The 15,339-nt window shown below is 37.5% G+C and overlaps 1 protein-coding gene across 1 annotated transcript; it reads right to left on the minus strand.

Annotated features, from left to right (window-relative positions):
• Positions 1-805: 805 nt before the first annotated feature.
• Positions 806-4,547, minus strand: mRpL23 (mitochondrial ribosomal protein L23). Its single transcript, XM_085958583.1, has 3 exons — positions 4,441-4,547; positions 2,573-2,852; positions 806-1,046 (listed from the first exon to the last, which is right to left on the minus strand). The coding sequence occupies exons 1-3, from the start codon at positions 4,452-4,454 to the stop codon at positions 891-893; spliced, it is 450 nt and encodes a 149-aa protein (XP_085814709.1). The 5' UTR covers positions 4,455-4,547; the 3' UTR covers positions 806-890.
• Between the last annotated feature and the right edge of the window lie 10,792 nt (positions 4,548-15,339).

Below are 15,339 nucleotides of genomic sequence, written 5' to 3' on the forward strand. Positions count from 1 at the left end.
TAAAATAAATACGCATTATATTGTGATAAGTTTAATTATCGCGTTCATAATGAAACGTAAAATCCTAGATATACATTTTTGAATGTTCCTGTTTAGAGCGAAGCCACACGGGCGCTGTGTCCGCGTTGCATCGCGAGACCGCTGTATTCTGACTGCGAGCGGAAGCGTGGATACACCGCTGATGCGTCCTCAACCCCACTCGCAGTCGGAATACAGCGGTCTCGCGACGCAAACGCGGACGCAGCGCCCGTGTGGCTTCTCATACCTGCCATTTATGTGAAGTTATGTACCTGTCTATATAATACATCTGACAAGGTCAGGTAAAAATAAAATTTGTTGTAAAGTAACGTCAATATGTAATTGAAACATCATCAGGATGGTATGTATAAATTGTTGTCAACCTAAAACTTATGACAAATATTGGCCATTCAATATTCAATGCCATTTCAACACTCCACCATAACTGGATAATGTCGATAACAAAACAATAATATTATGTGCCAAAATATAATCGGCTCCTGACTGTGTTACAATATTGTACTTTAAATAAAAACAAAAAACTAGTGCTGGAGTTTTATTGCAACCCTATCCAATACTATACTTTGAAGATATTGAAGAGAACATAAATGATATAACATAGATGAAGCAAGGTTTTACCTACATTATGAGCTTGGATTGTCTCGTAATAATATTACATAAATCAGGCACAAGGAGTGTACATTTCTCTATAGTGTAAATATTGCCTTATTATCCTTTATATAAAAGTTAAGGCAACTATGGAAGGTTAACAAATAAAAGAAAAAAAATCATTAAAAAACTATATTAACAAAATACATTTTGAACAAATTACATATAAAACCTACATCATTTTATTGATATAACACATTAGGTTACATAGTAAACCACGCAGGTAAACCACGCCTATCTTTACTTTTCTCAAGATAATCTCTAAAGCCTCTTTTCATATCATCGAGACTCTTCATCTCTTCATCTTGTTTAGGATCATCAAAGTATAACTCGGGGAATACAAATTTTTCACTTCTCGGCTGAAAAAATAGTTCACGCATAAAAAGAATTATTCACTTTATTAAGTGAAGACATAAAGAACACAGATATAAAATATACTGTTGATGGTATATTCTAATATCTGTAAAAGGGGGTAAATCACCATTTTTGTTCCGAAGCAGAGCACATTGACTGTCCCAAATATAAACAGATATATACAGTTTAGGCACCTACCATATGAATTGGACAGAGTTTGAATTTCAATGTTGGCCCAGAACCCAGTTTAGTATGTAGTGAAACACTGGACCACATAGATGGACATACATTTAGTTTAGTTGTTCCATTTTCTGACGATTTTACCTGTTGGCATCAGAGCTGTTAGAACCTCCAATTCTTTTTAAAGTATGTCGCCATTGGGAAAGTCTAATGTGGTTTGGTTCCATCTAAATAAACATTGGAACTTATACACTTATCTAGTTGCAGATGAATATTTTATATTTATTTGAAAAAGTAAGTAGGTGTTTACAGTATTTTTTTCAAGATATTTTTACCAGGTGCAGCATACGGATGTCATCATTTGTAAGTTTTTTACTTTAATAGTACAAAGTCCCTAAAAAAGTAGCACATCCTGAAAAACATGTGAATTTGCTAGACCTAGTAAAACATTACTGTGTATAACTGTATAATATAATATTAGTTTACATATTTTGTGGAATAACTGGCTCTCTAGCCATAGTCGATAATAATAAATAAGAGTAAAAATATTACAGAATAAAAAAAATAATGGAACCCTGATATTAAAGGGGTTTCAGTTTGGGGTTCTAAAAATTCTGAGTCGGTTCCATTTCCAAAAAAATGAACGGGTTCTCAAGGCAGTCAGGGGGTTCCAGCTTTGATCGGCGTTTACAATATTTTTACTTGGCAGTCAATATGGCCCCCGCAGTGTGAACATAATCTTAAAGGACATTTTTGGTATCCAGACAAATGCGCCCGTACCAGTGCTCGTCAATACTGCCCGGACAAATCCACCCAGACAAAACCGCCCGCAAAAAATATGTAAAACAAGTGCTTTTTTGGTTTTACAAATTGCGTATGGATATAAATTTACATACTTACGATAATCAATGTAATTTGAGACTTAATCCGTTGCAGCTGTTAGTAGAGTAATAACTTTAAATCATCAGCGTTTAACGCGCCGATAATACGTGATGTGGTAATTAAATGTTCCGCGGTGAAGCCGTTAATCCGATGCAGCTACAAAGCTTATACCTGAGTTCCCTAATGGAAAATTTACAAAATCTTGCGAGAAATGCTGATGAGTCATAAAGTCTACTTACATACAAATATGGAATGAAATTAATCTATATATATTTTTTTTTATATCTTCATTCCTATGTTTTTTTTTTGTGTACCTATATAATATGTAAAAATAAAAATTGTCTCATTTCTAAATTATTTTGGCGGTTTTGTCCGGCCGGTTTTGTCGGGACCCTGACATTTTTTGCTCGGGATCAAAGAGACATTGAAGAGACAACGACTAGAGTTATAGTTTATTGAACACACTTACCATGCTGACATAGGCTATTTTTGAATCATCGGCTTTGACAACGTATCCTTTCCCTCGGTCGGTTGAAGTTTTACCCATCCCGATTCGGGTGCGTACATGGCAAACTGGTATATTATAGATCTTCTCTAGATATGATTTGACATCATACCTCGTCATTTCCATTGAGCACTCGAATACGACTACATTATCAGGTTGCTTCTGAACCGGCCGTATCAATTTCATCCAGAAGTTTGGGAGGAATACTCTTAGTTGCGGGTTGCCCCTTTGATAAAGGGGATACCTATAAAAACAATAGTTTATGTTTGCAATAAGGCATGATCTAAAATCTAATACGGCAACCAAAATGCACTATGTACCTACGTACATATTGCATAATAAAGTTTCAAATAAAAAATTGTGTGGACTAAATTTAAAGTTGTTTTATCATTATTTTTGGAGAAATGCTTTTTAAGTGATGTTTTTCCCAATCAAAACCGAATTGTTTGTCCCAGAATATTTCAATAATTTTTGTACTATTGATCTAATTTAGAAATGAATCAAAAAAATAGCTACCTATATGAATAGTTAAATATCAATACCGTGTAATAGGTATAAAAAAATACAATTCTCCCTTTTATTTCTTTGGTATTGAAATGCAAACTTTTGATATTTTGTTTGTGATCGGTTATAAAATATCCTTTGAAGACTAGTAGTGTAGTAGAAGAAAATTACAATTAATATTCACATTAATAATAATATATCAATCTATCAAGATTACATACATAATATTTTGTTTTATTCATAAAATTTTTTCATTCATGAGATGAAATGTCGAGATGAGATGTCTCGATACCCTACGATTTTTTGTGTTTTCTTTTAAAAAATTAGGTGACATTTAAAATAAAAGCAAAACTTCAGACAAAACAAGAATATAATGACAATGTTTTTTAGAGAAAGTTTTAATAACTGTACCAATTGCATGCAATTCAGAAAAGAAAAGTTTATAGCGATAAATAGCTGAGATAATATTGTTTCATCCATAAAAAAACGTCAAATTTTGAAACCATTGATGAGATAAGAGAATTATCATGAATATTGCATTCAAGGATACAAACTTATATTTTTTTGGTTTTTGTCTGTTTAGTGGAAGCCAGCGGCAAACAAATTTTGAAAATAGCCGATATACTGGACTATTATTATTTGTTAGGTTAGGTTATGATCCGTGAATTTATGAATTTTGCCGAAATCGGTTATGAAAACTGCTACTGTTCCCGCCTGGCTTTCAGTAAATGGACTTTAGGTGCCAATAATTAATTATAAATTTGGGTGGTAGAATCTGACCTGTACGATATCTTTTATAAAATCTTTTACATCTAAAAATATTTGTTTTGAAAAAATAGGTAAAATGGGTTATAGTAAACAGTAAAATATCTCAATCTACCCAATGAATTACCGAAATTATTGTTATAAATATATATTATATAATATTATAAATACTTAATCATATTTTTCTACAATTTCTTTTAAAAAAGTGTGTATTTTTTACCGATTAAATAATACAGGCTTATTGGTGATCTTAAAAATTGGATAGTTGAATCTATAGCCATTTTTATTTTCTAAAATACTTAATGATGTTATTTCTATGTAAACGAAGATTTTTCAACAAAATTATTAGACACCCAGAGTTCACACCCTCATATAGAAATTGATTTAATTAATATCAGCTTTCGCAATAAAACTTATCTACCACACAGCCCAATAATCTATTTTATATAGCGGTTCTTTGGATTATAACCTAACATTATAACGAAGAATATTGATATTAGTTAATATTTATGTATTAAAAGCTGAGGTTCGGGTGGTTTTATCATTGAATAAAACAAAATTACCATCTCGTCGACATTTTAAAGGAATATTAGCGATTATTATATTTTGTAACACAGTATTCAAACGAAATCTGACAGATAGCTTTTCTTATTTCTTAAATTATTGTTCTACATAACCCCAAAAATCACATTAAAATCAGTGTTGCTATCTTTTCAAATTGGAATTATAGTACAGAGCCTTCAAAATTATAGTATTTGGGAAAAAAATATAGTACGCGTTGTCATATTCTGTCGAAGATGTATAGGTTTTTTGTTTCTCAGAAAAAAATAACGGAGAATTTGAGAAACTCCGACACCCCTTTTATTTAGGTACCTCTTCCGACCAAAGATGCTTACCGACGAATTCAAGAAATTTCGTTTTACCAAAGTCAAGAGATTTTTTTACGTTTTTCAAGATTTTTTTTCCAAGTTCTCCAAATCTTCTTATATTGCAAAATTACAGTACTTTGCACAAATTTATAGAACGGAAATATCTAAATTTTAGTACTTTTTAGATATTTTTTCCGATATTAAAAATTATAGTATTTTGGGCGTGCTATACCAGTTTTATATCTACATAGTACGCGGACCAAAATTATAGTACAAATACTATAATTATAGTACGGTTGGCAACACTGAAGGTAATGAAAACAAAAAATAATACTTAATATTTTATAGAGATTGAAAATCGTCGAACATCTTTGGAATCAGCCATTGCCGACACAAGTAGAAAACCGATACATTCACAACGACTGGTCCTTCTTTTTCCGCCCCTCTCGTTGTTGTATATGTATGAACTGTCATTGTTCTATGGAGTGCTCATACTAACGCGTCTGTCGTGTTCACATAGGAAATGGTTTGATTTGAATAGATAAATTACAATATGATAAATAATACACTAGCATTAACACACCTTCTACAAATGTAATGCATAGATCAATGCTACAATTTTTTGGAAATCGATATTACCACCGGTTTTTGTGGGATTTTTTTTTTTCTAGATGCCTTTATGGATACCTCGCATTTACTATCGAGGTTTCTTAAGGACTTTGGCACGCAAACTACTCTACTTGATGCTAGTCAAATTAAAATTGTGCCGGCTGAGAGAATATGCCTTATTGAAAACTATTCTTCTACCCGCATCGGGTATTGCTAATTTGAATTCGGCCAGGGCTTATGAAACCGCCTTGCAAAAACCCTGGAAAATTCTTTGTAGCGCAAGGCGGTGATGATTCTGATGAATATTTTGTCGTATTCATTGGAAACTGAGGACTGTGATTTGTAGTCGAGTTTTCTCCCGTGGTAAAAGAAATGTCGCATAGATATTCTGATATTCTGAGCATATACTTATCCTATCTTATATGATTGCAGTCACTGGATCTGAAAGGCATGAATCATCATTACATGTCACCATTTATTATTTTTATTCTTTTTATTACATCAATACAGAAATTAAAAAGTGCATCTCTTCCGGCCTCGTTTGCCATGGTCCCCGGAAGGTCTCGAATGTCCGCATCAGCCATCTGTAATAAAAAGTTCAGGTTGTGCCACTCCTTGCTAAAGATTTGATAATCTAGGAGTAAATGTAGGACGTCCTGGTCGCTTCCGTCGTCGCATGGACACTTTCCAACAGATGTTATTTTAAACCGGTGCAGATATGCTCGCATGACTCCGTTACCTGTAAGAATCTGAGTCATCTCAAAACACAGCCCCTTATGCACCCTGACGTCTCGTGCTGCTGAAATCGAAGGTAAAAACTTTCTGGTCAACTCCCCTGTCGATGAGTTTATGTATCGTGAGTTCCATTCGTTATATCTGAAATTGTAATTTTCGCGTAGCTCAGAGGAAATTTGTCATAAGCTATCGCGGTCTTGGGTTCAGAGGCACCATGCCGAGCCAATTTGTCGGCTCTTTCATTTCCTTCTATCCCGGTGTGTCCCCTTATCCACTTGAAGTGCACCTCGGGGTGGCGCCGTCTCAGTATTGCGGACTCGCTGTGAATAGAAAAGACAATCGGATTAGTAGATAAGGGATCTCCAATTGCTTGGATTGAGCTTTTGGAGTCCGAATAAATACAAATACTATGGTTTTCGGTGAGCTTTCGTTGGATTGGATCTGAGCCTGCCCACTCCAGTGCGCATTGGATGGCATAGAGTTCGGCCTGCATTACCGTACAATAGCTGGCAAGGCGGTACTTACGAGCCGCTATCTCACCGCCATTAATGTATGCCACAAACCCTGCACCAGTACCGCCATCAATTTTGCTCTCATCCTTGAAAATCGGCATGTTATTGCATTCGTTGCTTTCCAACGTTGCAGGATAAGAAACCACTCCAGAAAATAGTCTAGCCGGATGTGGCAGCTTTCTATAGTCCACCGGTTTTTCGTAAAGCCTATCGTCAGGCAGAAAACCTACCAGGCCCTCCTCGCCCTTCTTAGCTTTGTAAGTGAGAGCGATTTGTTTTAAACGTAAATCTAGAGGCATAAGTCCTGCTAGAGCTTGCGTTGAATTTAGCGAAGCCGTGCGGTAAGCCCTGCATATTCATATCGCTAGTGCTCGCTGAACCGTATTGAGTTTTTTTGTTTGGCAGCTTCATACCATCTGCTGGCCGCATACGTGATCATAGGCCCAATAGCACAAGTGTAGAGAATTCGAAGAGCTTTAGAAGATACACCCCATGTGGGTTTGGCCATTCTTGCTAGTTTGAGCGAAGTCACCACTGCTCTTTTGCAGATGCTGTCCGCGTGCTTTAACCAATTTAGTTTGTCATCGATTACTACCCCTAAAAGTTTAAAATCCCTAGAAAAAGATAGAGGTTGCCCATTCATCACCAGCGAAGGCGAAGAGACGCGCCTCCTAGTGAAGAATAAGGCCTTCGTTTTTTCCGCGGAGAAAGACAGTTTGACCTTCCTTCCCCAGGCCTCGACGCTCTCCAACACGCTGTTAGTCATGGTTTCTAGAGAACCAAGTTCTTTGGATTCCACAATCAGCAATACATCATCAGCAAAGGCCTGTGCGTGTACACCTTCAGGAAACGGCATAGAGAGAAGATCGTCGAGAACTATGTTCCACAGGACAGGGCCGCAAGACGAACCTTGTATGCATTCCTTTGATGTCTCTTTGGTAGCAGATGATCCAGCATATTTGACGAAGACTTCTCGGTCGGAAAGATAGTTTTTGATGAGCCTGAAAATGTTAGCGGGACAATTTTTAGATTTCAACTGTTGAAGAAGATATGGCCACCATGCGTTGTCAAACGCGCCTTTGATATCAAGAGATACCGCCACTACGAGCTGACCATCGCGGTTAGCCCACCTGATTCTATCAATTGCTGCATGAAGCGCGTCTTCAGTACTCTTTTGAGGGGTGAAACCGTACTGGTATTCGCTGAGCAGGTGTTTAGTCTGAAGTTTCCAGGAAACTCGATTAATAAATATTTTTCGAGTACTTTGCCGAACACGGGCAGCAATCCGATGGGCCAATATGACGAGACGTTAGCGTAGTCGTCCTTTCCCGGTTTGGGAGTGACCACCACTCTAGCTACCTTTCAGATTTTTGGAAAATGACCAATTCGCAAACAAGCATTATAAAGAGCGACAACTATGCTAGGAACAGTTAAGAATGAATTGAGACAGATATCCGCCGTGAAGCTGTCGTGTCATTGAACAGCCTCATTGTTCTTTCGACCTCCTCGAGAGTGAAGTTCTCGTCGTCATCTTCCTTTGAAAGAATCGAGGCGGCATTCCGGATCAATGTCTGTTGCTCCGTTTCGTTTGCAATATTGTCGTCTGGAAAAAAATACGCAAGAAGAGCCTCTGCAGATTCGAGAGCCGAAGAGGTCATGCGACCGTTGATTGTCAGAGTTTCAGGCAGTTTGAACGCCTTACTTTTGAGCATTCTCTGAAGACTGGACCATACATTCTCTTTTCCCTGAGCCGAGCAATGGCTCTTCCAGCTTTCTAATTTTGCTTCCGCAATCGCAGTTTCATACTTATTCTTTGCGGTTTCAAAAATGTGTCGAGTGAACGGCTGTCGAACCACGCCTGAATTGCGAAATTTTGTCCTTGCTACTCTAAAATCAGTCTTCAGTATATCCAGTTTCGTACTCCACCATGGATTACTTTTTCTTTGGAATCCTTCGCCCGAAGAGCGCACCATCGTGCTCTCGCATGCCGACTCGTTCGCCAATGACCATTCTTTGACAATGTCTTCGAGCTCATGTGCGTTTGTGACGCTATCCAACCTATGTACAGTGATACCGCGATCCTGAATCTGGGAAATAAGTGCAAGCCCAAAATCTATCCAGTTAGCCTTGGACGTCTTAAACAAACCTGGTCGCTGTTGATTGACATTTGAACTTTTGTTTGCAGTATAGCTATCTGCGGCCTGTAATGAATAAAACAATCGCATTATGGTCGGATCCCAACACTGCATCACGACATACTCACCAATTTTCAACTCTGGTGAGCAAAGCGTTGGAACACGCAGTAATATCAATATAGCTTTCCAGCTTACGAGTTCCTCTGATCGTTCCAAACGTTGGGACAGAACCCTCGTTTAATACGTTTAGGTCGTGCTGTGCTAAAAAATCTGACACGGCTGTGCCTTTGCTATCAGTATGTCGAATTCCCCACCAGATGCTCTTTGCGATTACGTCACCTCCGAGCAACAGCCTGTGACCCTTTGAAGTGTTCATTAGCCTGCTCATGCCGGTCAGCGATTCATCGATGTGCACCGACAGCGCGCAGTACAGTGATCCGACCAGTAGCGTTTCTCCTAAGTAGTCGAGTTCTACAACAGCGCAACTATATGAGCTAATCTCGGAAAGTAAAATGCAGTGGGTTAGAGATGACGTTCGACGCACAAGAATAGCTGCCTTCACTGGATACTGACTGCTGGGCTTCTGAAAAATGATACCTAAAAAAAGTGACGAACGGATTTGACCCGAGTTGCCAGTGTACGATTCCTGGATTAAAGCCAGGTCCACGTTATTAGATTCCATATACCTGATGACAGAGACTGCACCTGACCTCGCACCGTGCAAGATTCGTTTGTGCAATTTTTAGGTGTATAGCCATTATTGGTTTCCGAAGTCAGTTGCGGAAGTAGACTTGGCTTCTTGTTGGCGGTGCAATATGCATGCGCGCGATAGAGGACTGTGACCCATCGGAGCCGCCTATTTTTCCGGACGCAGTTGACGCATGTCAACTTTCTCTTTTTGGGACATTCCGCAATTTTGTGGTCCCCCCCACATCCCCGACACGCAAAGGCTTCCTCACAAGTATGCCCATACCCCAGGCATTTCGTGCAAAGCACAACACTAGAGCATGGCTGCACTCGAACCCGCTGGAAACCAACGTTCAGGCCGCCAACTTCCACCATCTGATAATACAAGGAGGATTCCACCTCCAGAATGTAATTGGATTTGCCCTGGATGCGACCTTTTGTTTTGAACACAACCCTGAAGGAATCGTTCGCGGACGTTCTGATGAAAGCATTTTGATAACGTAGTGCAGTTATCAATAATTGTCCCCCATCAAAATTTTCCTCAATACCCTTTAGGACAACCCTCTGCCTTTTCAGTGAGCTGACCGATGCGGTGAGAACCTCCGAGCCGCTGACAGCATCCACCAGTCTCCGGGAGTCGTCCGTGCTCATGACTTTGACGATGCACTTGTTGTGAGTCGCCCTCGCCAATGACACGACAGCGATCCCTAGACCGGAGACGTCCAACGTTTCTCTGATACATTTCTCAACCTCCTCGCTCGTCTTATTATTGTCTTTGCTTGTTAAAATCACAGCATGACGTGAACGGACTTTCCCCGATGCAGCTGCAGTCGAAGCCGGAAACAAAGACAGGTGTGATCTCCGGCTTCCCAGAAGATCGTGCAGCTCCGGAAACTTCAGCAAAGGAACGCTTTGCCGGTATGGGTCTATTGGGAATGACAGTTTCGGGTCTGGTGGAAAGGTCTGGTGGTGGCTCTGCTGGCCGCAGCGAAATATTGCTAGCACTACGCGAATTTTTAGGGGTAAGGATTTGCGGCGGCAGCTCACTCTCCATGTGCGCAGGTGCTTTGCTAAAGATTCATGTGACAGGCCAGCGACCAATTGAGAGCTGCGTTGTGTGACGCTTTTCTTGATTGAGCAAATCTCTGGTCGCCTCAGCACGCGTCTTCGATTTGATGAGGGCGCTCTCAAGCTCGCGTTTTTGCAGCTCTGCAGCCTGACACGCGAGCCTGTTTGTTTTTAATTAATTTTTGATGTTAGGTCAATTAAGTGGTTTTACGGAGATAATTAGTATACTAATTGTAATGAAATGCTTAGCTTTCGATCCCGTGTATCCTGGGAGGCGATCTCTGGAGACTCTGCGAGAGCTGGGGCAATTTGCACGGGCAAGCCGGAAATTATAGAATGCTCTGTCATATATTATTTACACGATGAGCGCGTCTCCTTATTTCAGACTTATCCGGGAGCCGCTCCTGGGCTCGCAGCGATCTCACGAGAACGTTCGTCAAGATGCACGGTATTCGCGGCAATATAAATGAAGCGAAAGCCGAACACAATAGTCGAATATTTTAAAACAAACTTTTCAACTCAGAACAAAGCGGCTGAATTCAAATGGTTATCGGCTAGAGAGCGAATTCAGGTAGAGAAATAAAACTCGGGTCGGAGCGATTTGCGGATACGTGTGTTCGGTCCGAGCGCTAGGAAGCAAGTCTGTGTGAAGGATTAGTCTGACTTTGAACGCTGATGAATAACAGGAATGTGTACTATTTATAATTAATATATTTGATTTGAGAATTTTTTTATAATCCAATTTGAAACGAGAAAGGGCGAATCAATATACCTATTGGTTGTAATACTTTCCAAATCGCTTGACTTACTTCTTTTACTATTACACCAACCGTTGTAAATCCAATATGATATGAATGACTGATTGTTTTATATGTATCTCCTGTAGCGAGGTATCTGAAACAAAATTATTTTTACAGGTAATGATTGGAGTTCCAAGTGGAAGAGCTTGAGGGACAATTACAATAAGTATAAGAAAACCACCGAAACTGCCTCAGGCCAAGTCTATAAAAAATACAAAAATCGGCCATGGGCTAAACAGATGAGGTTTTTGGATGACTTTGATAATAGGACTACTGAAAGCAATATTTTAAATCAAGCTTCCAATGTAGAAAATTTAGAGCCTTTTGATGCATCGGAAGTCTCTATCCAGGAGGTTCAACGAAATGATAATTCCGAAAATAGAAAAAGGAAGAGAACAAAGCGTGCAGACCCGACAGATAAAGTACTGCAATATTTGTCAAAAAAAAAAAGAACAGAAAACAAAAATGGATGATGTAGATCTGTTCTTTTTGAGTTACGCTTAAACTTTTAAAAAATTTCCACGTAGAACCCAAACTACGTTGAAATTGCAACATTATTTGGTCAGTTCGAAAATGAACTAGATACTGACGCTGACCCTGAGTATTGGAATTCACCGGACCCTCTCTCTCTCATCAAACGAACCACAGCCGAGCACTTCACTGGCTACATATATTATCAGACGGTGGAAATCGGACTTGATGATACTCCTTAAGGGCCCACATGCCCCACGTAGGTCAAAATGGAGTTTTTATGGTATTTTCAGAGCATTAATAAAAAATAAATAATAATAAATTATAAACGTTGTAGATAATCTATTTATATAATTTTGAAGCCTTATTATCTTTTATATTTATTTTAAACATTTGATGTGTTATGGGTTGGAGTTATTAAAAGATATTATTAATTAAAATTAATGTTGTCCTTTATTTTCCATTTTATGACATAAAATCACATAACACTTTTACTGGTAGATATACTAATATAAAGTTTGAATATTACTACAATATGTGTTTCTGGTTAGAAGGCCAACTGGGCCAACTGAAGAGTGTTTTTTATATTACTGGATAACTACTAGGCAGGAATAATATTGATGATGCAACAAACCAAAAATGAAACATGATTTAACATGTAAAATAATGAACTCATTGTTTCCAGCCAGTCGAAGCTACTGGAATGTTGACTCACTATAGGTACGTAATTTGAATGGCACATAATAGATGACAGCATAAAGTATTTTTGAAGTTTGGGAAGGATTGGAATTATTTACGCCCCGTTTACAGACCTAGAAACTTATCTAAAGAACGGCCAAAAATGGAACTACGAAATACCATAATATGGATGTCATTTTAAAAACGTCATTCGAATGTCAGATTTTGTCCAGTTGCAAGTCTTGATTAGGTAGTTTTCGACAGTGGCTCCCCCATCCATTCTTTAAATAAGTTTGTGTACACGTGCATGGATTTACTGTTGACAGTAAGAAAATATACGGGTAAACATGTATTATCCTGCAGTTGGCAAGATTGCATGCATGAATCAAACAAGTTTGGAAACTTCTGAATTTTCATGTGACAGTAAGATTTTTTCGATCTGCGCCTGCGCAGGAGAATGATAGTGGCAAACCTGCGGGCAAAAAAATGAACTTTCAGGTTGACCAATTTTCACTGCAGTCAAATAGTACCATAAAATGACAACATCGCGTCTCGCTCACTCTTAAAGAATGAATTGGAGAGACAGTCAGCACTTTTACATGTAAACAGTTATTGTCATGATAGTTTAAAATAAGCACTATTGCCGCCAGTAAATCCATGCACGTGTACAGGCGCTATTATTTTAGTTTTACATAAATACCTACATACTCATGCATAGTAGATAGGTTCGAAATCATAGGATAAGACGATTCTTTCCATAATAATCATAATAGTATGGATGTTCCTTTGAGGTCATCAGCATTCTATGATAGTGACTTTAATGTTATGGTCGACAGGTCAGAGCGCTGTATGCAGATGTGTACTGTGAAAGAAGTGAGGGTTTTGGGATCAGTGGTGTAGTGCTAAATAAAAAAGTGCTGGGTCGCTGTTTTTTTTTAAATTCCTTATCACCCCGCAGTTTTTAATAAATACATGTCGATGGTCAGCTTGACAGAATGACAACGATCATATCATGTTGCATGCTCCATATTCCACACAACTTGCGATACGCTATACTACCCATTCCCTATGCATCCCTCTCTGCTGAATTTATGAACATTAAGTCTAAAACATTACTGCAATGTGATTTGTCACAATGTCTAGTTGTTGTCGTATGCGCGTCATAGATAATATACGTAAAATGCGCGTGTAGGTAAAAACAATTTTTTTCGTCCATAATCACTATGAAATTGGATTGAATAGGAATCCAACCAGTATTCCTATGGTCTCACCCTCTCACCAGTCTCATGAATTAAAATATTGGAAAATAAATAAAATAATTCTTGAGATTATGATTACTTCATGGTTCATAGGTTTGAAATAATATGTAGATGTTGCGTAAGTATCGATTATTATTTATTCATTGTAATGTGTTTGAATAACAGTTAGAATCATGTGATTGTTGTCATTTTGATAGAATATTAATTTATTATCCTACACTCGGTGAATTATTGTGGAGCATTTTATCTTGGGATGTGCGATAAATAAAAAACAATCTCTTATTATAGAAAAATCTTTAATCTGAAAAATAAATCTATTATTAAAAAAAAACAGGAAGTACTTAAAAAATATTCGGGACAATATTATTCAATACACATCCATTTTATGACTCGACACTTCAAAGATAAAATTAAAATATTGAGTTTTTACTGTTCAATCAGTGTAACACAATGTAATAATGGTGTATCGAAGATATTCATACATTTCACACATAAAAAGAGAAATAAAATCATTCATAATAAACACTTCATTAGTTAGAAAAACATAAAAATATCGATCAGATATAAACCTATTATAATTATAATATAGTACGGAAATGATCAAGAATTTATATTCATGAATGATCGATTCTAAGCTTTATGGTACAAACTTGGCCTACCTAATTGTTTATTATCTAAAATTTATATACTTATATATTTATTAATATAATATTTCAAATTAAAACAAAAAAAATATTTTGTCTTATTTAATAACCCGCAATTTGAATAAATAATTGAGGATTGAAGCGATATATAAGTAAAAACATGGGGTCACAGCACCGCATGCCAATTTATGCTCGATAAACATTCACACATGTAACTGCTGTATATTATGAAAATTTATTAGCATGTATAAAAACTATTCTCAGAAACTATTCTCAGTTAAAGTGAAGCCAATTTTCTCAACTTGGTCACTTGCGCCCTTTAATCTTCAGTTTCCCATTTGATTTTTTCAAAACATTCAGAGTTAAGTTGGTGATAATTCATGATAATTTTATAAAATACAGTCGAACTTGGTTATTACGATCACGGAAATAGCGAGATCTCGGCTGTAATGAGGAAACATTCGTTGACATTTTAGTTTATGATTTTCTCGATACATTTATTCACTTTTATAACGAGTTACTTCTCAGGTATACCGAGCAAAACTGTTAATGTGTCGATCGTTTAAAAACAACATTTTCGACCCTAAGCAATAAAATCCGACCAACAGTTAACTAGACTGATGCTGCCGGGATCGGATTACGTTTATGTCATTAGTTAAGTGCCTAATTGGTGTTTTCGCCGATAACATTGAAAAAGTATCCACGCATATGGTTGAAAAAAAAAATCCAAGCTTTGTGAAGTCAGTAGGTACCTACCAACGCCGGCGGCTCAGCACTTCATTACAATAATTAACTTCTTTTGTAGTTTATGAATGCCATTCTTGTTTCGGGGATTTTTACGATGATTTTCAGATTTTTATGTTCTACTTAGATAGAACGTGGCGCGAAAAATGTTTTACAACGAGTAATGCTTATAACGAGCAAATTCTCATAGTAACCAAGTTAGACTGTACATAAATTCATATAATTAATATAGGCTAACTAGTAAATGTTAT

The sequence above is a fragment of the Rhyacophila brunnea genome, unplaced genomic scaffold (genome assembly GCF_057557595.1).
Source record: "Rhyacophila brunnea isolate RB1 unplaced genomic scaffold, BYU_Rbru_1.0 scaffold_8, whole genome shotgun sequence".
NCBI lineage: Eukaryota > Metazoa > Arthropoda > Insecta > Trichoptera > Rhyacophilidae > Rhyacophila > Rhyacophila brunnea.